Source organism: Gallinula chloropus (genome assembly GCF_964237585.1).
Source record: "Gallinula chloropus genome assembly, chromosome: 13".
NCBI lineage: Eukaryota > Metazoa > Chordata > Aves > Gruiformes > Rallidae > Gallinula > Gallinula chloropus.
In genome coordinates, this window is record NC_140098.1 from 16,660,639 (window position 1) to 16,683,656 (window position 23,018).

General features: G+C 48.5%; 1 protein-coding gene across 1 annotated transcript; it reads left to right on the top strand.

Moving 5' to 3' along the window:
- The first annotated feature begins 1,461 nt into the window (after positions 1–1,461).
- On the top strand, positions 1,462–22,481 carry COTL1 (coactosin like F-actin binding protein 1). Its single transcript, XM_084270295.1, has 4 exons — positions 1,462–1,630; positions 1,964–2,046; positions 11,847–12,004; positions 21,141–22,481. The coding sequence occupies exons 1-4, from the start codon at positions 1,554–1,556 to the stop codon at positions 21,249–21,251; spliced, it is 429 nt and encodes a 142-aa protein (XP_084126421.1). The 5' UTR covers positions 1,462–1,553; the 3' UTR covers positions 21,252–22,481.
- The last annotated feature ends 537 nt before the right edge of the window (positions 22,482–23,018 follow it).

The following is a 23,018-nucleotide window of genomic DNA, read 5'->3' on the forward strand; positions in this document are numbered from 1 at the left end:
TCAGAAATATCTCTCCCTTCCCTATGACCTCATCTACATCACAGAGATGCACTGCAGCAATCCGCTCGCGGTGGGGCCCCGATGCTCCAGGGAACCTCACGCTATTCCAGACTGCCTCTGGAAGCAGCTGCGTGCGGGACCGGGGCTTCTCGGTGCGTGGCAGTAAGGGATGTATCCTACAGTCAGCACATGCTCTGGCGATCTTGTTCCTCAACACAATAACTACGTGGTAAGGAGGTTTCTTACTGCTCAGACTTCACGCTTACAACATCCTGAGGTGAAATGAATAACGAGCATCCCGCTGCAGACTTTAAAGGAAACAAAATGTGATGCTTTTTATCACGGAATGTAGTTTTTATTCAACTGGCAATATCCAGCCCCCCCCCCGCCCCCCACCTCACCCCGGGGGTGGAAACCCACCGCCGCGTACAGGGACGGTGCTTGAAGCCTCGGGGACTCGGGCACAGCAGCATCTGGTGACGTTCGTTTCAAGCCGAGTTGTGCCAAGAGAAGGACCCGAGGCCGGAGCGGGATGTACAGCCCGCACCCCCGCCCCCCCCCCCCCCCCGCCGCAGCTCCGGTGCCCCGGGCCCGGCTCGCCGCCTGCCCGGCAGGGGGAGATCGCGCCATCTGAAACGGGGTAACGCACCCTCACCCCCCCACCCCCCTCCCGCCCCGTCACACCCCGTCACGCCCCGTCACGCACGGGCACCCGCCCGTCACACGCGCACCCCAGGCAGGAGGTGTCGCGGCTCAAAGTCACCCTCACGCACCCCGCTGGGGGTCCGCGCCGGCCCGCGCCGGGAACGGAACGCGGCTGCCACCCGCGACTGTGCGGGGCGATGCTCCCCGTCGGCAGTTTCACAAGCAGCGGGACTTCACCCTGAGGCCCCCCGCCCCGCACCGCCACGGCAGATTGCCGGGCTCCGGACGCCCCTGGTCCGCCCCCTCGGTTTCCCCTCTTACCAGCTCTCCTGCTCGGCTACCTCCCGTGCGCCCGGCCCGGCTCCCGGCCCCGCCGCGCAGGCAGCGGCTGCTCCATCTTGCGCATCTCTTCTCCCTCCTTCCTCCTCCCGCCCGTTAGGGGCTGGAAAAACATCGGGGGGGCTGGAAAAACATCAACGGCAGAACAACGCATCACTGCGGCGGGCTCCCCGCGCCGGGACGAGCCCTTCGCCCCCCTATCCGGGCAGCGCCCCGGCTGTGCATCCTCCAGACAGGTGCCCCCCCCACATACACACACATCCCCCCCCCCCTCCCCAGTCTCCGGGCTATTGCATCACCCCGAAACCCCCGCGCCGGGGCCGGGAGGGGCGGATGGGGGCTGGCTCAGCGCACGACGAGGCGCCATTGGCAGCCGGTGGCGGGGCGGGGGCGGGCGGCGGAGGGCTGGGCGCTGGGCACTGCGCGGTGCGGCGCGGCAGCAGCAGCAGCAGCGGCGGCAGCAGCGGCGGCAGAAGCAGCTGCTCCCCCTTCCCGGCTCTGCGCCGCTCCGCGCTTTCCCCCTCCTCCCCTCCCCTTTCCCTGGTGCCGCCGCCCGGCCGGGCGCCCCCATGGCCACCAAAATCGACAAGGAGGCGTGCAGGGAGGCGTACAACCTCGTCAGGGACGATGCCACCGAGGTGAACTGGTAGGTGCCCCCCCGCCCCCCCCCCCCCCCGGCATCTCCCGGACTGGGACCGGTGCGCTCTGATCCCCCTTTCTCCTCTTCCCCCTTCCCGAAAGGATGACTTGTAGGGAGCTTACTCTCCTTCTTCTCTCCCCCCTTCCTAAAGGATGGTGTGGGTTTCTTTGCTGGGTTTTTTTATATTGTATCTTTCCCTATCGCCTCTTTTCCTTTCCCAAAGGAAAGGAATATATTATTATGACGTTAGATACAGTATTCGCCTTCCCTTTCCCCCATCCCAAAGGATGACTTTTAAACGTATCATTCCCCTTCTCTTTTTTTTTCCCCTTCCCAAAGGGTGACTTTTAAATACAACGGCTCTACAATCGTGCCCGGAGACCAAGGGGTAGACTATGAAACCTTTAAAAGGAAGTGCACAGGTAAGCTCCGTCTTCATTCCTTTGGCACCTTCTCGCGTTTCTTGTTGCCCGGTGCAAGGGGAAGGGGAAAGGATGGGAGAAAACTTGGGTAAATGGGATTTGGTGCTTCCCTGCCTCTGCCCCGTCCTGCATGATCGCGCTTGCAGCCAGTGCAACTCGCTGAAGTCCATAGTCTGGCCGGTCCTTTGTCTCACCCTTAGACTTAAGATCCTTTGGCTCTTTTTTCCCGTTCCCTTTGCACGATATTTCATTGCTTCTCGGCTATAGACAAGATAAAGATGCTTGATTAGCAACCATCTTCTTTAGCATTGCATTTCCAGAGCAAAGAAAGCCTCAATCTTTGTAGCTAGAAAGATGCAGCCGTAACGGATCATTTTGCAATGAAATTCTCCTGCAAACTGGATTCATTCAGGGTTCCTGCAGCCAGAAGGCTGGCTGGGATTCTTTTAAGAAACCTGAGATGAGAGGGGTTTTTCTGAAGATGGGCTCGAACAATACAGCACAGGAAACAATCGTGTATGTGGCTTTGCACAACCGCAACAGTTGAGGCTTTAGGTTTAAACGTGGCAGTTGATTGTTTGACTGTTGGTTGTAGAACATTAACAGGAGAAACAAAGCCTCGGGGGGGGGGGGGAGGGGGGGATGGACAGAAAGTAAATCGAGAAATATTTAACTTCACCTGATCTTAACTTTACAAAAGCAGGGTCTGATTTCTCTCAGAATAATTTATAGGGGGAATTGTGTAGCTTTTCCCCCCATCGTGACTGCTGTTGAATAGTGTCACTGAATGACATGAGATACAAAGCGTTTGTGACTAATGGTGGACCATAACAAAGCCTTCCTCCCTCACCTAGTTACCCTACAATCGAGTATTATGCTTAACCTGTAGTTTTAGAATGATGTATCTGTGCATTGAGCAGTCTCTCCCCTCTCAAGGTGGAGCGAGTCTCAGAGGCACTGTTGTCAGAGTCCCACAGCTATTACAATGTGGGTACCTGTCCAAATCGCTGTCACATCCTAGGGCTGGGCTGATTTTACTGAGTTGGAGGGGAGGACTTCCAGTAACTTAAGGGCAGGACTGGTCTGATCAGTCAATAAATATCACAGGGGGAAAATAGGTCTTAGTCCTCGGAAAGCAGCTGCTAAACCCGGATGGTTTAGGCTGCTCTGCTACAGCATTTGTGGTGGGGTCTTACTGGGATTAACACAGCTACTTGTTTCTAGCTGTTCTTGAGACCTTTTCAGGGAAAATTCTCAAAACTGAAAAGGATCCTCTTGTAGTTGGTGTCAGAAGAGCTGACAACCTGTACCACCAGAACTCCCTCCCATCCAGCTCCTCTTAGTGGGCAGCATAAGCAAAAAAAGTAATTCCCTGGGGAAAGTCAGGACTCAGCAGTTCCAAAGTTCATGCTAATAGTATCTGAAGGGGTAGCAGTTTTCTTGGGAGGTCAGAAACTTCAGTATCTGAGTGCCATGTCTCCTTTTGTGGCTGGGATAACTGAGCCTCTCCAGACATCTGAGGCTTGGAGAGGAACCTTCCCCATTTATTTTCAAATCTCCTTGGTTTTAAGGAGTTCTGTATTTTGCATGAACTGATTTTTAATCTTTTGTCTGAAGTGGCACCTTCTCAAGAGCAGTTCCTAGCTTCCCTTCTGCAGCAGAGGGAATATGCTTATCAGAACAGATAAGCAGAGGGGCACTGGCAGAGAGCAGCCACCGGTTGGGCTGGGGAGGATGTGTGTTAACAACTAATGGAGGCACATATTGCACTTTGGAATCTGGCCTGTTTTCTTGCCATCGTTTGCATGTGCCAAACCCTTATTTATAAATGGTATTAAAACAGACACAGTTTAAGGAAACCTTGTTTTATACCAGCAACGTGCCAAGCTGGCCCCAGTACTGAAGCATTTTTACAGCAAAAAGGAAGTTTGGTGTATTTGAGGCATATGCACGGTAAGGGAAGAGTTAAAGCGCCTCTGTGGGGTAGATGGAGGCCTATTGTTAGTCTTTACTGTGAAGCTAAATCCCTGGGCTGCTCCCTTCCCCTCTTCCTTGCATGCACCTGATATGGGCTGGCACAGCAGGGGCAGGAGGTTACCCTTAAACCCACCTCTGGAGCTCAGTTCCAGGAGGGAAGTTCGGGTACAGGGCGCTTGGCTGAGCACTGGAAAGGATCTTTCTCCACCAGTGGGTTACGGTGCAGCAGCTGGAGAAACAAGAGATGGAAATTTGGGTGCCTCCATCTGTGCAGCAAGCCTTGACCTGGGCCACTAGACGTAGCCAGCAGTGAAGTTAGAGCTTTCCTTCCCATCTGGAAGAAAAGTGCCAAATGTTACTCTGAAGTGGAGCTGGTTGGAATATTTCTACTGAAACATGGCCAGTAAAAAAAAAGAATAGGAAGAGCTGCTGAATATTATTCCTTCCTATTGCTACATCTTTTCCCTCCTGGTCCACACTCCATCTCACTCTACATTTTGTTGGAGGGGAGAAGAGCTACTATCAATGCAAACAGCTTCAGAAAAAGTGATTAAAAATGAAAAACAACTGCTGTCAGAATAAACTTCCTTATTTTGAATTCCTGTTTTGTGAAAAACACAGCCCTGAAAGCCACAGAGCACAGCAGCTGCCTCTGGTAGAAGCTGAGCATAATTCAATAGCTGAAGGTGAGAGCAGGAGCTGGAATTGAAAACCTCAGCGTGCAAAGTGTCACCACGCTCCTCCGTCAGAGCCAGCTCTGTTCTAGTTTCCCCACCATCTATTTCAGTGCCGTTCTGAGTGGCAAACATCTGTGAGCCCTGCTTTCCTTAATAACCATCCTTATTAACAGCACCTTTGGCAGGCAGTGAGTACTGCTTCCCCCCGGGGCACTAAGTTACAGGGCGGGCAGTGTCAGCGTGCGCCAATTCACGTGGCCCTGAGACCAAGAAGGGCTTTTGTGTGCTGTTGGAAGAGGTTTGCCTGTGGTGGATATCTTGCCTTGTGCAATGACAGGGGTTAGGAAGGGCTGGAGGGGTTGTTGGTAGCAGGGTTGTATTTTTGCTTTTTCTTCCCCCACACATAAGGCTTTTCATGCAGCCTGTGGCCCAGCCCATTACTGATGCTGTAAACCTCCTCTGGGCACGAGAGTGGGTGAGGACAAAGGGAAAAACCAAACAAAACCCAAAACCCACCCCTGGAATTGCTTCTTTTAAGGGAAATAGCGGTTCAAAAAGACCGTGTTAGAAAGCAGCTCTCTGCAAACCTCCAGCAAAGCTCTGCAGGCTGCCGCTGAAGGACACATGGCAGACTGAACTGCTGAGCTCCTGGGACAGCAAGCCCTGTGCCCAGAGCCAGGAACCACATCTGCTCTGTCCCGTGTGGGTTTCATTACTCCCACTGCTCAGCTCTCAGGTGTGGATCCCACATCAGAGCCCCGTGTCACGTACCTTGGGGCGGAGGCTTTTTCTTCCTAACGCTCCTCACCAAGCTTTGCCTATTAGCAGGAAAGTTGAAGGAACTGCATAATCAAACTGTGATCCTTGTCCCACCCCACCGTTTGGGGACAGCAACTGCTGCTCTTCAAGGAAGAAAACATGGTCAGAAAAGCTTCTTCAGTGCCCTTTTGTTCAGGGTCCTGGGATTATGCAGCAAACACGACCTGAGCCCTGGACTTTAGCATGTCAGTCACGGTCATGCGGTTGCTGTCAGGGTCTGTCAGGCCACAAGACGACTCAAACGCTTTGGCTGGGAGGTAGTCAACTCTGCTTTAGTCTCAGGCAGTAATCTTCTCAGCTGTCCAAAGACCAGCCCCAGATGTGTGACCGCCTCTCCACCAGCCTATCCCAAAGTCAAGTCAAGGAGGTCAGTTTAAACCATTGGCCCAGGAAGGTCCTGAAACGATTGGGGGTGGCCGCTGGTGGCACTTCCTCCTGCAGTCCTACGTGATGACGATCCTACGAGATTGTACTGGCCTTTGTCTGACCCAGAGAGTCTGGAAACCACGGTTGAGGATCTTGTGTCAGGGTCATTAAACACACAGTGTAGACACCCCCATGTCTTCTGGCTAAGGACTGTTTTCGTTGGGCTTAATAGCACAGATTGTCTCTGCATTAAATGAGGACTTAATTCAAGGCTTTTGATCCATTTTACTCCACAGTTACAGCTCTTACCTCTGCAGATGGCATGGATCCAGGTCTACCATCAATTTGGTGTTTGGTGGTACGTGCCATCAGTACACTTTTCAAAAAAGCTGAGCCAGGGGGTTTGAAGCCGGAGACACAGAAAGACCTGAAAGGTTATGGTAGGGAAGGATGTGACAGCTCCTGGATTTGTTGTTATTCAGAGTCTCAGAACTGGGCTGGTGATGCTATTGCTGAGAGGAATGATAGATAACTGACATGCTGAACTAAAAGTCCAGCCAAAAACATCCTCTTAAACTTTTGTGTGAGGCAGTAACACCCTCCTGCAGCTCGCCTCAGCTTCTGAATTACAACCCAGCAGAGCACTGCACTGTCTCTGCTTTATTCTATTTTTTTTTTAAATGTGTATTCTGCCATTAAGTATTGGATAGCTCAGAAGACTCCTTCCCTGCCCTGCCTGCCACATGTGAAGAGTTGTTTTTCAGTGCATCCCCGACAAAAGAAATAATGAGCCTGTTATTTGGAAAGCCCCAGCCTGGAGAAATAATTGCAGTGACAGCATGAAATGGGATAGTTATTCATGCCTCTGAAAAGATCAGCCCAAAGCCATGCTGTCCATTCAGCATGAGGAAGAAGAACACATTTTTGGGCTGAAATAAATACCCTATAAAATCATTTCTGGTTGACATAAAATCTTAGGAAGGAAATAGAAATAGAATCAGCTCCTAGGACAGGCACAAGCTCTCTTGGGCTTACAATAATGGTCCTGTAAAGCCTGGCCTGTGTAGAAAATTTCAGAGCTAAGAGCTGAGATCACACCAAGATTACGTTGGCACCTTAGGTTGTAGGGAAGATTTGTAAAAGTGCACGAGGACATGTAATGAGATAGGTGCTTATCTGTATTTGGCTACATCTTAAGTTGCTAAAATGAGCTTTGTAAATCAGTCTCCTACTGGTTTTGTTTTTCCTCTTCATTGTGCTTGCTTTCCCTTAGTCGCTATTTAAAGGAAGACCTGGGGCTGTGGTGGCTTATGGGCATCGCACACTGTGTCTGCCACATTCCCTGCCCCTGTGCCCTCCCCTTTCGCTGTGAAAGCCGTGATCCTGGGGGGCCAGCTGAAAGGGGATGCATGTGACAGCGACTTCCTGGCTGCAGCTGGCACTTGTGATGGGCAGGAGGTTGTTTTGGGGAATATTCTCATGAATTCTTGTGGGACTAACACACCAAGTTGAGTCGGAACAGTAACTCTCTGCATCCAGTTCAGGTTTGTGATGCACAGTTAAAACAGGGTGACTGCAGGTCTGCATTTTACCATCCATCACTCAGCATAAGAGGGGGTAAAGATGAGTGTTTGCACACCCTTTGTTTGGGAGCCTGCCTGGCCCTTACTGCTGGCCAACTAACGCAACCGTCCCTTCCTTCAGGAAGGGGAACAAAGATTAGCTGGATGCTCTGTTTCCTCCCACTCTGCGCTTCAGCAATACCCAGGTCAGGGGAAAGAACACTACAGGACCACTCTCAGTGGGGCAGCAGCACCTCATCCTGATGAAAAGCTGCTGATGGCTTCTGTGGACCAGAGAAAACCGGACTTGGGGTCACCCTCCCCATGCACTTGTGTCCTGAGTGCCCGGTACTCACATCAGCTGCCCCTGGTTATGTGGAAAAGGGGTGGTGTCCCAGCTGCAGCATGCCCTGTGGTCATGGTCCTGAGGGCACCTATTCTGTATTTGTTGTAGATGATTTGATGAGGGTGTCTGTGGGGTGCAAGGCAGCATTGCCTCAGAAATGTACAGGCATCAGTAGAGCTTAAAGAGGGGAAAAACGGTGTAGCAAGAAGTAGGGAAGGTTTTCTGTCAGTGCCTCTAGGCATGTGACTGCAGGGTGACTGAAGAGGTGGAAAATTGACAAATTAATCAAAAATTAATCCAATTGAAGCAAATGGAACAAATCCCATCAGTAATTCACCACAGATCATTCCATCAGCTGCCTTGCTGCCTGTGACCTGGATTTATCAGGCAGGTGAAGCTGGGAGCGGTGGCCCCCTCTCTGGCTTGGCCACTCCGAGCTGTAAGCCCAAGAACCGTGAAGCCCTTGACAGTGTATTTCTTTCCTGCAGCTATTCTCTTGGACTGATGAGTCAGTGCATTTTAAGCTAATAGGGAATTTTTTAGTACAGCTGAACCAAAGGGTTTGAGCAGATGAAAAAGAGGGGAATACCATCAAGGAAATCTCTGCAGCTTAGCATGGGGCTTTGTTGACAGCCAAGGGCAACTTAACCAGTTATTTGGAAAATCCTGCCTAGTGACAAATAAGGGATTCAAAGAAAAACACTAAGCAATGCTCATTAAGGCATTCATTGTACTTTTCTTTGTTTGCATAGCCCTATTGTCTTGCTGTACAAACGTAGTTAAAGGAGTAGTGATATTAGTAGGAATTAACAATGTTAATTCCTGCTGTTTGTATCTAGTGAGATCATCTCAAATAAAGCTGCTATTTCCGTTCTACCCAGATCAATCATTTGCTTCTCCAGTGCCTGAAATTTGTGGCTTAATGACCAGGAAGGTGGTTGCACAGAGCCAGGCAGGATTTCCTCTGAAAAAAGGAAATCCACTGTCTCTCTATGATTTGTTCTACTCCCACCCCCACCCCCCAGCAATTCCTAAAACCAAGCAGGGAGGGGTTGGAGGTTAATGTTTGAGACTTCTAGGGAGGTTGGCATCGGTGGCCCCGATGACTTCCAGGCAGCAAGGTGATCTGGCAGGGTAGAACTGATTAACCATGAAAGAGGAAATCTGGGCCTATAAAAGAACTTGCATTTTGATCCTGTTATCTCCCTGAACACGCTTCAGACTCATTGTGAAACTCAACCACTTCTGCTCAGGGAGTTTGACCTGCGGTTGGAGGGGCTCACACCCAGGCAGAACTAGAGCTAAAAATCTCTATGCCTGTCCCTGTTGCCCATTTAGGCAAAGAGACATGTTAATTGCTCAGGGCTGCAATTCCCATTCCCTCTTGGCTTTATCTGCAGCTCCTGAAATGCTCCTCAGCCCCTGCGGTTCACAGACTGGCACATCAAAGTCAAAGCATTGCATATTGGTAGATTATATTAAATAGACCAGACTGAAAACTGGCAGCTGAAGAGCCAGCTCTGGCTCCTGGGGGATGGAACCTCCATGGGGATGCAGGAGGAGACAGCACACAACTTGGGTGTAACCCTTCAAGCCCCCACAAGCAAACCTGCCCCGGGTAAATCCTGCCCCAGAGAGTGACTCAGAGCCCCACGTCTAACTTCAGTTGCTCATTAAACTGAACTGGGACTCAACATGATGAAGTAAGAGTTGCTCATAGTCACTAAGTAGTAGGTGATCTAATAGATAAAAGCCCCCTTGGAATTGGTGGGTTTGGCTCTCTTCAGTGCTGTTCTTTGAGCTGCTTTCAGACAGGATGGGAAAGGGCTCCAACTCTGCTGCTGAGAAACAAATCCTGCTGCTGCCAGTGATCTCTGGGCTCATGTCAAAGTTCATGCTGACAGATAAATTCCTCCAACTTCCTCTCTACATAGCTATGAAAAAGCACTGTGGAAAAAACCTTGCAATTCTTCACCTTCACTGTATTTTTGCATTGTCTTTATAATAAAGGGGCATATTCCAAAGCGGTCTTCAGGATCGTTGGTAGAAGGGGCAGGGATGAAAAACCTCCATACACAAGGAGGAAAGCGATGGGTCCATGAAAAGGGCTGTGACATGGTTACAGTGCAGCAGGGGCCAGGACTTGATGACATTAAAGCCCCTTCAGCCCCATGTTCCCATAGGAACCACGGTGCAATTCTTAGCATAGCGTGCCCTCCTTTACTGTCAGATCTGGGGGAGCGAGGTTTTTGCGCAGAACTGTTAATAGTAACGTTAGGGGATTTACTGTCTCTCTTCACCTTGGGTATTTCCTGGCTGTCGGTTCATTTATGGTTCTAATCAATCTTGGGAAGAGGATTTACTGTCAGAAACAGGAGTCTCTCCGTGCGTTCCCTGTACTTACCAGTAATAGGGTATGTGAGTGGGGAGTGTTGCATGCTAGTGCTGCCAATACACAGGACTTACTCCCCTTCCAAAGATATATCTGTCTTTTTCTTTTGTGTAACAGCTCTCTCTCTCTCTCTGTTTCCATTTCGAAATCTTCAGAGGAGTTTCTTTCAAACGCTGCACTGGCTCACACACCCCTACGTACATTTTCCAGTTTTCCCCAGTAGCCCTTTGTCAAAGGCAAAAAAAGAGAACAAAATAGGGGGAGCATAGGAGTGGTTCTTTTTCCAGCCATAAAACCATATTATCTTTTATCCAGGGGACGTGGTATTTACTCACACTTTGGCAAAACAAAGCGTTCAAGGAGCTCTGAGATCTGACAGCTTTCAGAGAACATCCCACCTTTTCTTTTTTTTTTGCATTGATTTCTAGCAGCTTGTTGTTCTCTGGGGAGGAGCAATTTCAAGCTGCTTCTCCCCTATTCCCAGAGCAGCTGGGGCTGTGCTGACCGTTCACAGAGCGTGCTGTAAAGGATCCAAGGCTGGGGATGCTGGCACACATTACTACACCTTTTCACCTGGCAGTAGTCAAGACACCAAACAACAATAAAACACGTTGAACTGGTCACAACAAGCGTTCACCAAGATTAACGTGTTTCTGTTCAAACAGTGAGTTTGTCCTTCTGTCCTGAGTCATCTCATTTCATTTAAAAGGTCTGGAGTGACCCGTAGCAGATGAAGTAGCTATGATTAGGTATATTCCACGATTGCACAACTGGCCATCTGCTCCACTTTCCTGCACAATCCTGGTTGAAGGCTCCAGTGCCGTGCATGCCGCCAAGGCTGGGAATATGAGTGGATGGTATCACACGTTTGCTAAGTGTCTGTGATCATGAAGGCGTCCAACTGCCTCGGTTGATGAGTCACCCTGCAATGAAGGAACAAACTCTTCGAGACAAGGAGTTTACAAGGTTTTTTACACATATGGCCAGACTAAATAACTCTAGTCTGGCGTGGTATAGCAGAAACCAGCTGTGAGATGAAGATCAGAACAGTTTTAAAATCCAAGGCCTTTGGAAGGAGTAGAAAAACCCATCTGGGGAAGTAATTGCAGAGTTTTCTTTTGCTCCTTCTTCTCCTCTCCTTCTTGTAAAGTCATACCACAAGTGAGCCAGGAATGCTGCTGGAGGGAAGGAGAGAAAAGGATTGGATTTGCACAATGGCCCTTTTCTGGGTATATGTAATAATGTGTGGCCCTAAGCCTGCTGTCCTCTAAGAAAGAGTGGCAAGGAAATCACTTTCTTCCCTTCTTGACCTGCAGCTGGATGTAATTGGGGTGAGCTCTGTGCTCTTGAGCTGCCTATTGACTGTGTTTTAGTCATTCCCAAACTTACCAGCAGCACACTGATATATGGTGGAGCAGCTGGCACACCCAGATTCCTCCCCCTAACTCTGAGCACCCCAGAAAGAGGCAGACTTAACGCTGGCAAAGTGCTTCTTGCCAGTGAAGGGCATGTGAGCAGAGCCCCTCTGTTGCCCTGTTCATCCAGAACAAGCATCAGTGCCTTGACTTGGTCCTTGAGACCGATAGTTTCACCCTGGAAAACAGCAAGGCAGGGATGTTCCTGTTTTCAGTCTCTTTACCCTCGTTGCTTTGTCTTTCCAGATGATGTTCGATTGTTTGGCTTTGTCCGATTCACCACTGGCGATGCCATGAGCAAGCGAGTCAAGTTTGCCCTCATCACTTGGATCGGGGAGGATGTCAGTGGCCTGCAGAGAGCCAAAACCGGGACCGACAAGACTCTGGTCAAAGAAGTAGTACAGGTAACCTCTTCCCTCTGCTTCTAGCTGCCTGTTTGAGCTCTGCAGACACCAGTGGGAGGTAATAGAGGGGGAAGGGTTGGATGATCCTTCAACTCAGTTGTTAATCCTTTAAAGAGAAGGTGGTTTCCTATTGCTGGTTTTTCTACTAGGAAGACTTAGCACCTGCTCTTTGAGCACTCAGGCACAGAGAAGCACATTTGAGGTGAAGGCTGTCTTACCTATGTCCTGAAGAGGGAACAAATGAATTCCCCTCCTTGTCACCATTAAGATGGTTCCCAGCTCTCTCCTTGTTACGGAAATAACATCAGACTGAATGGTGGAGAACACAGTTGGGCTGTGCTAAGTTAAGCAGGTAAAAATAAACAGAAAAGCCCACACCCTTGTTTAAACTTTTCCCTAGAAGCCTTTTGTCTCAGCACAATGAATTCCTGGGCCTAATCATCTGAAGTATGAGGTCCCTATCAGTACCAATTAACTAACAGCTCTGAGTAGCTAACTACATTTGAGTAGCCTTCTGGTTGGCTTTGGACATCTGGGAAAAAGAGAAATGTGCTCAGTGCACACCTTGGAAGAGCTTCACCTGCATTTGTCTGCCCTACTGAGCATATCATGTACCTCTGTCAAGGGCTCCCAGGGTGCTCTGTGCCCAGCTGACCCTGCCAGGCTCCAGGCTCAGTCCCAGCAAATGGAAACAAGCAGCAGCCATGAGAGAAGGGAATTGTGGAAGCTGCTGAGAAGCTGAGTGTAACAGAGAAGATGCTAACATTTAGTGTGGTTCCTCTGAAGAAGTACTTAAAGCAAGGTTAGCTCTTTCAACTGAACCTAGGGCCAGCCTGAGCAATGGTCGGTCTTACGTGCTGGGAGAACAGTCTGACTGCTGAAACTACTGCCCTCAATAGCTCTGTTCTTGCCCATGGCCAGACTTCTCCCAACAGGCCCATCTGAAATAAGAGGATGAAGCCCCCCCTCAATTCACTAGTAGTTGGTATGATGCAGGAAATTATATTTAGATAAGGAGCATGAAGAGTGCAATAAATTCCTATCCTTCCAGAAGATAAGCACTGCTGCTAGATGTTTCAAAGTGACAGCTACACAGAGGGGTCCATTCTGAAAAGAAACTTCCATAATGACACCTGAGAGGCAGGGAAGAGGATCTTCTGTTCATGTGAAGCAGCTGAAACTCTGTAATTGTAGCTGAAGATGAAATTACAGAGTACCAAATCAGTGACTCATGTAAGAGTCACTAAGCCTGAGATTTCTTAAAAAATATGTTTAGACAATTTATTGCTGCTGAGTTGAATGGCATTCCTGAATGCTCTTCTGAGATCTGTCCCTCAGGTCTGTTACATATAATTTGCTCTTTCACTTGTTTCTTCTTTGATTAGTAGTCTGCATGAGTTAATGATCTGGTGGAACAGTAACTGCTCTTGGCTGTTACTTAAAAACTTTCATATTCCAATTAACCTGTACTCAAATATGAAAACAGAAAACAATAGAACTGGTGCTTAATCCACTTCTCTTGAGGAACCATGTCTGTAACCCTCTCTGCAGCATTTCTGAATGCAACATCAGTGGTGATCTCCCCTCCGTTAGGAATTATCTTGACAACTATTTTGAATAGTTCTGCATATGCAGCTGAAGCTCTCTGAGCAGGATAAAAGCAGAACTATTTTCTTCTTTTTATGCATATAACCTTGCAGATAATCTGTCAAAACAAAAAAGGGCAAGAAAGTCCAGCTGGAATTTAGTGGAGGGAATTTATCCCAGAGTGATTTCACTCTTGACCTTCAAGTATATTCCCAGTCACCCCACTGCTTTTGTTTTTTACAGAGATTATTTGAGATGTGAGTTATACATAGGAAAACACAGTTGGTTGGTTGCTGCCATGACAAACTACAAACCTGGCTCAGTGTTGGTCCATCATTTGGCATAATTAATACCTTAAAGTGGGATTTTTTTTCCTTGCCAACCCTGATGAGAATCTGGGCTGTTGATGCAGTTTGGCTGTGCAGCTCTAGCTGTGTGCACAGGATGTAGGTACCACAGGCACACTTACCCTCTGTGGTATGGCTCTCCTTCCAAGGAGGTGTGGCACAAGGAGGCTTTTTGTACAGCAGATAACAGTGTGATTTTGTGATCTATAGAGATGATTGGTTGGGTTTCCAGGTCTTCAGTCTGAGAAGTCCTCAGTAAAACTCAAAAGGCTCCAGCTACCTCATATTTGCAAAACCCAACTGCGGCTCTTTGTGTAAGACCAAAGCTCTGGTGTGAGGGGAGGCCTGCTTTATAGTCTCTGCTGCATTGTAGATGAAGTGATGAGCTGTGGTTGAGCTCTGCTCAGAGCTGAACAGATGCCAAGAAACGTCCTTCTTTTGCTGAGATACTCAAAGTGAAAGACATTCAGCCTGCACCCGCTCTGCGCCGGGAGGGAGAATAAAGAGGGTTCACACGTGGTGATTATTAACAGTCCCCTAGAAGCACCTGCCATAAGGAAAACGTAAGGGATATCAACTGTTGAAGAGTAGATTATGGGCTTGTGAACAAAAGGAAGGAGAGGAACTGGGTTGCCCTCACTTTTGCATTCCTCCCTTGGAAGGGGGAGGAAGTGCTGTGAAATCTATGGGGAGCTGGCTTGGGAAGCAATGTGGATAGTCAGTGGAGGAGGCTGCCAGAAAACCTCTCAGGGAGAAAGGACAATTGTAATAACTGTAAAATTACAGGGATGGATCTCATCTGGTGCAAATAGCCACAGTTCTCCTGGTCTGTACTCGTTGAGCATCAGGTCTTCTTGCTTATTTGGCACTATACTTATTACCTCTTTAATGTTGTTGGAAAATGGGGGACCGGACCGTCCCCAAAACTGCACGTCCTGGAGCTGCCTGCTCCACCCCACACCAGCCCCCCTTTATGCTGAGCATGACATAATTGGTATGGAATACACTCTGTGGCCAGTACAGGTCACCCGTCTCAGGTGTGTCCCCACCCAGCTTCCAGGGTGCCCCCCACCTTCTCCTTAGCAGGGCAGGATGAACAACTGAAAAGTCCTTGACAGCTTGGCAACAACTAAAAGCATCAGCACTGCTCTCATCCCAACTCCCAAACATCCATCAGCTACTAGAAAGAAAATTAACTCTATCCTAGCCAAAACCAGGACAAGTCTAAGCCTAGATCTGGAACGATCTAAACTTACCAGCTGGGGAACTTTATGAACCACGGAGCCAGGATGACTTCAGCAACAAGGCTGCACCTATTTTGTCATCAGCAGCACTATGTTGTACCTTGTGCTTGTAGGTGAACTAGGAAATGCTTAGGGTGAGCCACACGTGTGGCAGACCCCACAGCATTTGTCCCCTCTGCACAGCAGCAGTTAGGTCACTGTGAGCCACAGTTGTCATGCCAAGGCTGTACCCAGCTGCCAGTAGATACCAGCTGCATGGAATGGCCTTGGGCGTGTTTTCTACTTGGCTACATCCAAAACTGGTCTTGAACTCGTGTTTTATATCCTTGGCAGGAAGGATGGTTCTGCCTTTTACCTCCTTTATATGCACAAGCTGTGGCTCATTCAGCCATAATACAAATCCATCCAGGAAGCTCTCTGAGGGCAGTTGTTTTGACCTCTTCTTCCAGAGGCCCAGGAGAAACAGGTCGGCCAGCTTAAGCCCAGAAATCAAGGCTATTGTAAGCTGCTTGCCATGGCTTGGAACGGCTGCCAGCCTGAGGTTCAGTTCAGCTGTAAAAATTCCTGCAAGGTGAAACCTGGCAGCTCTGAGTTTTATATACAGGAGCATCAGGCACTGCAGTGAATGGCCCTGCTCTCTCTGAGGAGAGGCAGAGGGAGGATGGTACGGTGCTTTTCTTCTTCTTCCAGCGAGGACAAACCCAGGCATGACAGTGTGGGGCTGGGAGCCGCAACCGGTGCTGAAGTGGTCCAGTTTTGATGTAAACGATGAACTGAGAACAGGGCTTGGTTTCCCTCTGAGTGTTGCTTCCTCTCTGTGAACTTGTTGCCCTTCATGGCTGCATTGCCTTTCTTCCAGATGAATTTAACCCTTTGCTAGGCAGTGGGACTGAATTCTCCTGCAAGAATGTCTCAGCAAAGGCACTGCTCAGCCTTTGCCAGTTTATTTCCTGTGAATTTTGACTCTTCTCCATTTTCTTCAGCACTCCTGCCCCCACAAAGTCATGTGCTCTATTATTTCCCTAAATCACATTCAGGGCAAACCAGCTCTGTTTCTGTCAGCAATTATTTGTGGCATTTTATTCATTGTTATTTTTGGTGAAGAACTTGCCCTGCTTCAGTGATGTCAACAAGTTAATGGAGTTCCTGCTTTGGAGGAAAATTGTGGCCAGATTTTTTTTTGTTCACCTTTCTAATTTCCTCTGGATTTCTCACTGCAGTGATGCTGGTTCCTTGGGAGGGAGGACCCACTTATGGGGTCACTGTCCCTTTTCCCAGGACGGACACAACACGTGTAACTCCATGTATGTGTGTCAGGCTTCTCCTTTTAGTGTGGTGGCCTAAGCAGAAGGTGGCTTCATGGCTTTGTTAGAGGTGGTCAGAAAAATTAAACTCAAATGGTAACAGCTACATCATGGTGGCTTTGAGAAAGTCTCTTGCAGGAGGGTGAGTAAGATCCTGATGGGAAGGCAAACCAAAAGTGTTCTTTCTGATTGTTTTTCCAATTATGCTTTCCTGTAATGACCGTCCCAAATGGATATGGATTTATAAGAACTCCTAGTCCTGGGCTAGAGAAGGTGGTAACTTTATAAGTAACTTCTTTCAGGCCAGAATAAGCAGCTTCTCATCATCCCCATCTGACACACAGGCTTGTGACTTTTCCAGTGGGATGCTGCACAGATAGGAAGAATTTGCAGATCAGCTGAAATGTGGTTCCCGTTGCTGAGAGCTGTGTTTGCCAGAGGTTTGGACTGGCTTCTCCTGCTGCCTGGATCTGGTCCATCTAAAAATTGGCAGGGAGTAGATTTGAAGAGAGGGATTTTGCTGACAACTTGGACCCTGACAGATGATTGCAAGAGCAGGTTTGGTGTAGCCGTAGTAGAGTGGAGGGCTGTGGTGCTGCATTGCTTTGGGTGCTTGTCACTTTACAGCTCTCCTTGTACCCAGAGAAGCCCTGCTAGAACATACCTCTGCTGTAGGCATAGGACATGTCCTTTCTTCCCCATGATTGCAGGTCTAGGACTCATACCATGCTGGAGATGCCATCTTCTCTATCCTCATTTGCATTGGAGATGACTGGTGGCTGGGAGTGGTGACATTAGAACTGAGGATTCTGAACATCAGGGGAGGCTGCTGCAAGCCCCATAGGAAATAAAGACATCAAGGAGCTGCTTAACTACCTGACACCGTCCCTGGCTGCTAAGAACCCAAGTGTCTGTAGGCAACAGAAGGATTTTCCTTCTGGCTTCAGGCCTAACCACGCTGGGATTTATAAGAGCCTCTGCAGACCTTTTTCAGTACAGTATCTGCACCAGACAGATTTTCCCTTGGCCAGCTTAGGGAAATTTTATGGCCCCATATGCTAAACATTCAGGCTCTGGAATAGGAAGAAAATCTATCCCACTTTTCCCCTCCCTTGCCCATAAAGTTGTCTGGAAGAGAAAGGTTGGACTGAGTTTGCTGCACAAATTTCCTGCTTCCCAGGGAGAGATGCAGGCTCAGTTTTTGCAACCTGACCAGGGTGGTTGGAGCCCTTTTATCTGTGCAGTGTTGCACAGGACTGGACACAAGGGATTAGATGGCAAAGTCATGATCCACTGTTCTTCAGACACAAAGTTATCTGTGGGCTGCTGGTGACTCTGGGGTGAACACAAGGGCCAGACTTCACTGGCAAGGCTTGCTGAGTTGTACAGAGCTTGGGGACAGGGAAAAAGGAAGTGGAGGATGTAAAACTAAGACAAAAGTGAGGCCCCAAGCATTGGGGTTGCGCTCCTGCCTTAGGGTCTGTAACTGTCCTGCAGCTCTCTTGGAATGCCTTAGATGATAGTAAGAGAAGAAAAAGCAGGGACTTTCACCACCCAAGGCTCTTAAGGGCAGAAAGAAAATCTGGTGGCAGAACAGAGCTGGGGCTGAAGTCAGATGCCCGCTGGCATTGCTGTTAGCTGCTTGGAGCTGGGATCCTTCCCGCTGCTTTTCAGGAGCTGCTTTACCACCAGTGGGTATTTATAATCACAGTGACAGCCCTGCAGAATCAGGACTGACAGTGCCTGGTGTAGCTAACATCAGACCCAATTAAATCAGTTGGGAGTAGGTTTATATTCTGGCAGTTTAAGCTGAGAGAAAAAAGAGTGAACTCTGGATAAGATGGCCCTGGGCTGACAAGTGCTGCTGTTGATGCTGAGTGCCAATCTCCTTACCCGAGAGACAGAGTCCCTCCTGGCTTCCTGCCCTGGTGACACAAGAGGCAGTTTCATGTGTCTCTAAAACATTTAAGTGCCTCCTTTCACCTTACAATCTGCGCCCTGAACAAATCTTTACAAACCTCAATGCCAGAGACCCCGTCAGTGCAACGAAGGAGGCTACCTGCAGCTGAAGAAGGGTCAAGCAGGATACTGAAATCAGGAGAACTGGGCACCAAACGCTCTGGAAGCATCTTCTCCCTTCGGGGCCAGGCTTGATGAGACATCCTGGTGGGTCAGAGTCGGCGTGAAGAACCAAAGAAGTGCCTGCCAACAGAGAAGAATAAAGCAAAGTTATTAATAGCAGTGACTGAGATTGCACTGTGAGGGCACCAATCTGGCACAAGAGGTGGCCCAGTCAGCTAAAAGCCTATTTAAGAGTGGCCAGGACCATAACCCATCCGTCTGGCTGCTGGGGGAAGATTCTTTAAACCTCACGAGGTGTCTCGTTGTCATTGACATGAAACAGTGGCTGGTGCCCACACATCATCACCCAGGAACCACCAGGATACCTGTCTGGTTGGGAAGACAGCTCAGTGATTATAATTACTTTGTGGTACCTCTAATTTAGCTCCTCTCTGCCCGTGCACAAGTGTGCTTGCAGTTTTAATGTCACAATCAGGACGGTTCTGCAGAGCAGGCATTGAAGGAAACCCTCCCCACAGCTATCAAATACACTTGTAATGGAATCCCTGCCAGAAATGATTTCATGGACCTGCCCCAATTCCCACTAAAGTCAACGGGAGGACAAGCACTGAAGTTGCATGGTCCTGGACAATCTGTTTCTTGAGTTGAGGGAAATGTGTTATAACTGTTAGCACATAGAGGAGCTCAAAACTCCTGTTGGTAGCACACCTCAGCGAGCATCTAACAGTTGAAATTCTGTTTGTTCTTAGTGAGGGCTGAGCTTTGCCAAGGTCTCACACCACAGATCTGGAGTAGGGCACTCGTGAGCATGACCAAATTCATTGTTTCAAAGAAAATAAAAGGATTTTTTGTCTGTAAATAAGGAATTCTTTCCCTTTTCCCTGAGCCCTGCTGAGCATAACGTCTGTCTGTCCTCACACCAGAAAAGCTGATTATTGAAGCATGGAGCAAACCAGTGCTGTGGAGCCCTTGTTATTTCATAGGACTTTGTCTCACTGCTGATGAACTAAAGCAGGGCAGACAAGGCGTCTCGTAGCTGCTATAAGCTTCCTCCCCCTTTACTACTCTTCAGTAGTGAGGATTTCCTACAGTGTGAAACAGGATCAGCTGCAGCCTGGGAGACTGGTGTGGGGGAGGGAGCTGCTTTCCTCTCCCATTTTTTTCACCTCATGAAAAGAGGTGCTGAGGCTCTTTCAAGCTGAATCCTTCTCCACCCCCTCCTTTACCCAACTCTGATCCCAAACTGAGACCCTTGAGACGTTGCCAAATAAAGAGGTCTCCCATGGCTTAGAGTCTGAAACCAATTAGAAACACACCCCCCTCCCTTCCATGGCTGCTCTGGGTCTGTTCTAGCACTGAGGAGACCCAGACAAGATGACTGCTTCTCTCTCAAAGCATCACCTCATTCTCCCAGGCAGCTGCTGTCACCTTTCGGGGTGCTTGCTGCCCAGGGAGCCGGGCACTGTGGCTTATCCTGAGACGTTGCAGTGGGGCTGTTGGGATTTTAAGTGACTTGTTTTGTTGTCTGTTTGTCCCTGGCCATGCAGAGGGCTGTGGATGCTCGTGTGTCTCCTGCTGCTGAAACCTCAGTGGGTTGGGGGAAGGGAAGGACACATGCAGTGTTTTCAGTTGTGGTTCAGAAGTGAAGGAAAACGCTGCAGCAAGAAGCAAGTGTGCATGTTTGCTTAGATGTCTGTGCACACACATGCATGCTGCCCTGGCTGTGAGGTGGGAGGGACAGCCTCCACCTCCCCCAGAAAGACAGAGTCCTTGGCTGCAGTGACACCGCAGGGACAAGTGTCCTAAGGGCACGGTGGGATCCCAGTCACTGCGGTGTGTTCTGGGACAGGGTTCCTCTGCTCACAGCCTCACACCACAGCAGGCAGCCAGGGCTTGCCCAGCTCCCATAAGCTGCAGTGAGCATTGAAGCTGCCCAACAGTTCACAGGTGCATTGTTAAAGCATGTCCTGAGAGGTCATTTTGGATCATTAGCCCACAGAGCACAGCAGAGCCTATTAACACCAGCAGCCTATTATGGTATCTTGGTTTTGGCCATGATGTGTATCAGATAGTGGAGAGGAGGAGTCAGTAAACCTCCTGAAGGAGCTGTACTTGCTCCTGGTACCATCTGCGTGTCCCTCGCTCTTTAATCGAAGCATCCTCCCATCAGCCAGTGGGGTGGTGTACTGAGGTAGGATGAGTCACTTACCCAAGATGATACTAAGGGTCTGTGGCAGTTAGAAAGTCAATAGTTTTGAGCTTTCTCATTTTCATACTGCTTGGGAAACTTGACCTAAGCCAGCTTGTGCATTTATCAGTAGGAAGAGTCTAGCAGTCCCTTGCAGGGCGCAGGGTCAGACCTTACAGCTGGTAGAAACATAAAAGTTCTCCAGGTTAAGACTTGGGTTTTGCCATCACTAGACTTCTGTCTCACCCACAGCTTTCTGTTTATCATCCCTGCCACCTCAGGTAAAGGAATACAACTCATACAGCCACAGAAGCTGGATAACTCTATTCTGGTACTTGGACAAGCACCCCCTTTTTAAACACACTTTTTCTCTATCTCTTGCAGAACTTTGCCAAAGAATTTGTGATCAGTGACCACAAAGAGCTGGATGAGGATTACATCAAGAATGAGCTGAAGAAAGCAGGGGGGGCTAATTATGATGCACAGACTGAGTAACTGCACAAACCTCTTGGCACCATCACCTGGATCTCAAAGGGAGGGGAAAGGCACAACCAACTAACACAACTGAGAGATGAGGCAACTGAAATCCCCAGCTTTCTCTGTGTGCTCCTAAGAACTCCCTTTCTCTGCATACATTGGACTTCTATTTTCCATTCCATCTCATGAAACATCCCTCTCTGGTTGGTTTTTTTTTTTCTTCTTTATTTTTTTACTCATTACTCTATGTTCTTGCACCTCTGGAATTTAGGTTTGACTCTGCTTTGGTTCTATTCAACGTTGTGCTCATAGAGGCTTGCCATTGTGTCCTCCTTCATATGCATGTGTGTCTGTGCTTAAATTGGGCTCAACCTGGTCTCTGAGGAGAGAAAGTTAAGAGGGAGTGCTGAACATCCATTATTTTAGTCTTTTTTTCAATTTCTTCTCACTGATATTCTTGGGAATCATTTTTTCTGCTGTTCAGTGCTCAGATCAACTTGAGTCGACTTCACTCAACCACAGATTAAATTGTCTAAGCTTAAATATCCAGCTGAGATCTTTTCTAAGAGCTTAAACAACAAAGTAAAGACAAAAGTTCCAGTCTTCATAAACAGGAATAAATTTGCCTTAAACATTGCTTGACAGTTGCTATGCTATGTGCTGCATCTCTGCCCCTCCCTCTTAAAAAAAAGGTCCAACATGATCTGAATGCGGGGGGCGGGTTGTTGTTTTTTGGAGGTATTGTGGCACAGTAAACTGAGGGGCTTACTATTTTGTGTACGTTGGTCTCTGGGTTTGTATTTGACTTTCTTAATGCTGGGGCTCAGGAGGTGAAACTGAACTGCATAGATTTCCTTTTTAAAATGGTGTCGCAAAAATAGTAGCTGCTGAATCCTAGCAGCCTTCTCTGCCCATGTCCCCCTGGGGTTTTTTTGTAGTTAAACACAACATCTGGAGTTATTTGGGGCTCTGAAGCAGCAAACCATCCTGCTGCATTGCCCAAGGGATGGAGCGAGGCAGCTCTGTCCCAGTTGGGATGAAACATTCAACAGCAGAGGCCCTGAGATAATCTGGGCACAGTTGTTTGGTACCAAACTCTTTATGTGTGGGGCAAAATCTGTGGTTTTTTTGGTTCCATCGAAGGTAACTGTCCCCAGAATGATGTGTAGGGGGAAACTGTGTTGTACTTGGGCCTGGGAGTCAGCACTATCAACCCATTATGGAAATAAATGTTTTTCAAGAACAGTTCTCAGCGACTCTGTTTTTCTTTTACCTTCCCTGCAACAACAAGCCTATATTTAGGAGGTCACTTAATCCTGGGTGTAAGGCTTTGAGCTCTTGCAATCTTGGTGCTATTAGGAGAATTAAACACTGGCTTAAATGTAAAATGATCTCCATGACTGTAGCCCTTGTCTGCTCTTTGAAAGGCAGAGGTGACCACAGCACATCTGACACAGTTTTTTTTGTAGCTCTACATCTAAATTTCCATCACCAAAATGCCAAGTGGGAATTGTAATTAGGTCAGAGAGAATTTCACACCCACGTAAAATAAATGTAGAGAGGTCAGGAACAGATCTGGGAGAAAGAACGACCCTTTTAGACTGAAGTTTTGCAGCTTCCTGCACCCTTACATGGACTGTTACAATTCTGGACTCTTCTTACTAAAACTTGCCCCAAAAGAAGTGAAATGGTTATTTTTTTACAGGTCTGACAGTAGGAACAGGCGTAACTAACGGGAAGGAGCTTTGCAGAGAGCTTGTGATGCTCTGAGGCCTGGCCTTACCA

Bases quoted from the DNA above. Each gene is read 5' to 3' on its own strand.
- COTL1 (XM_084270295.1), top strand. From the start codon at position 1,554: ATGGCCACCAAAATCGACAAGGAGGCGTGCAGGGAGGCGTACAACCTC. The intron at 1,631-1,963 runs GTAGGTGCCCCC...CCCTTCCCAAAG, and splicing joins GATGCCACCGAGGTGAACTG to GGTGACTTTTAAATACAACG. The intron at 2,047-11,846 runs GTAAGCTCCGTC...TTGTCTTTCCAG, and splicing joins CTTTAAAAGGAAGTGCACAG to ATGATGTTCGATTGTTTGGC.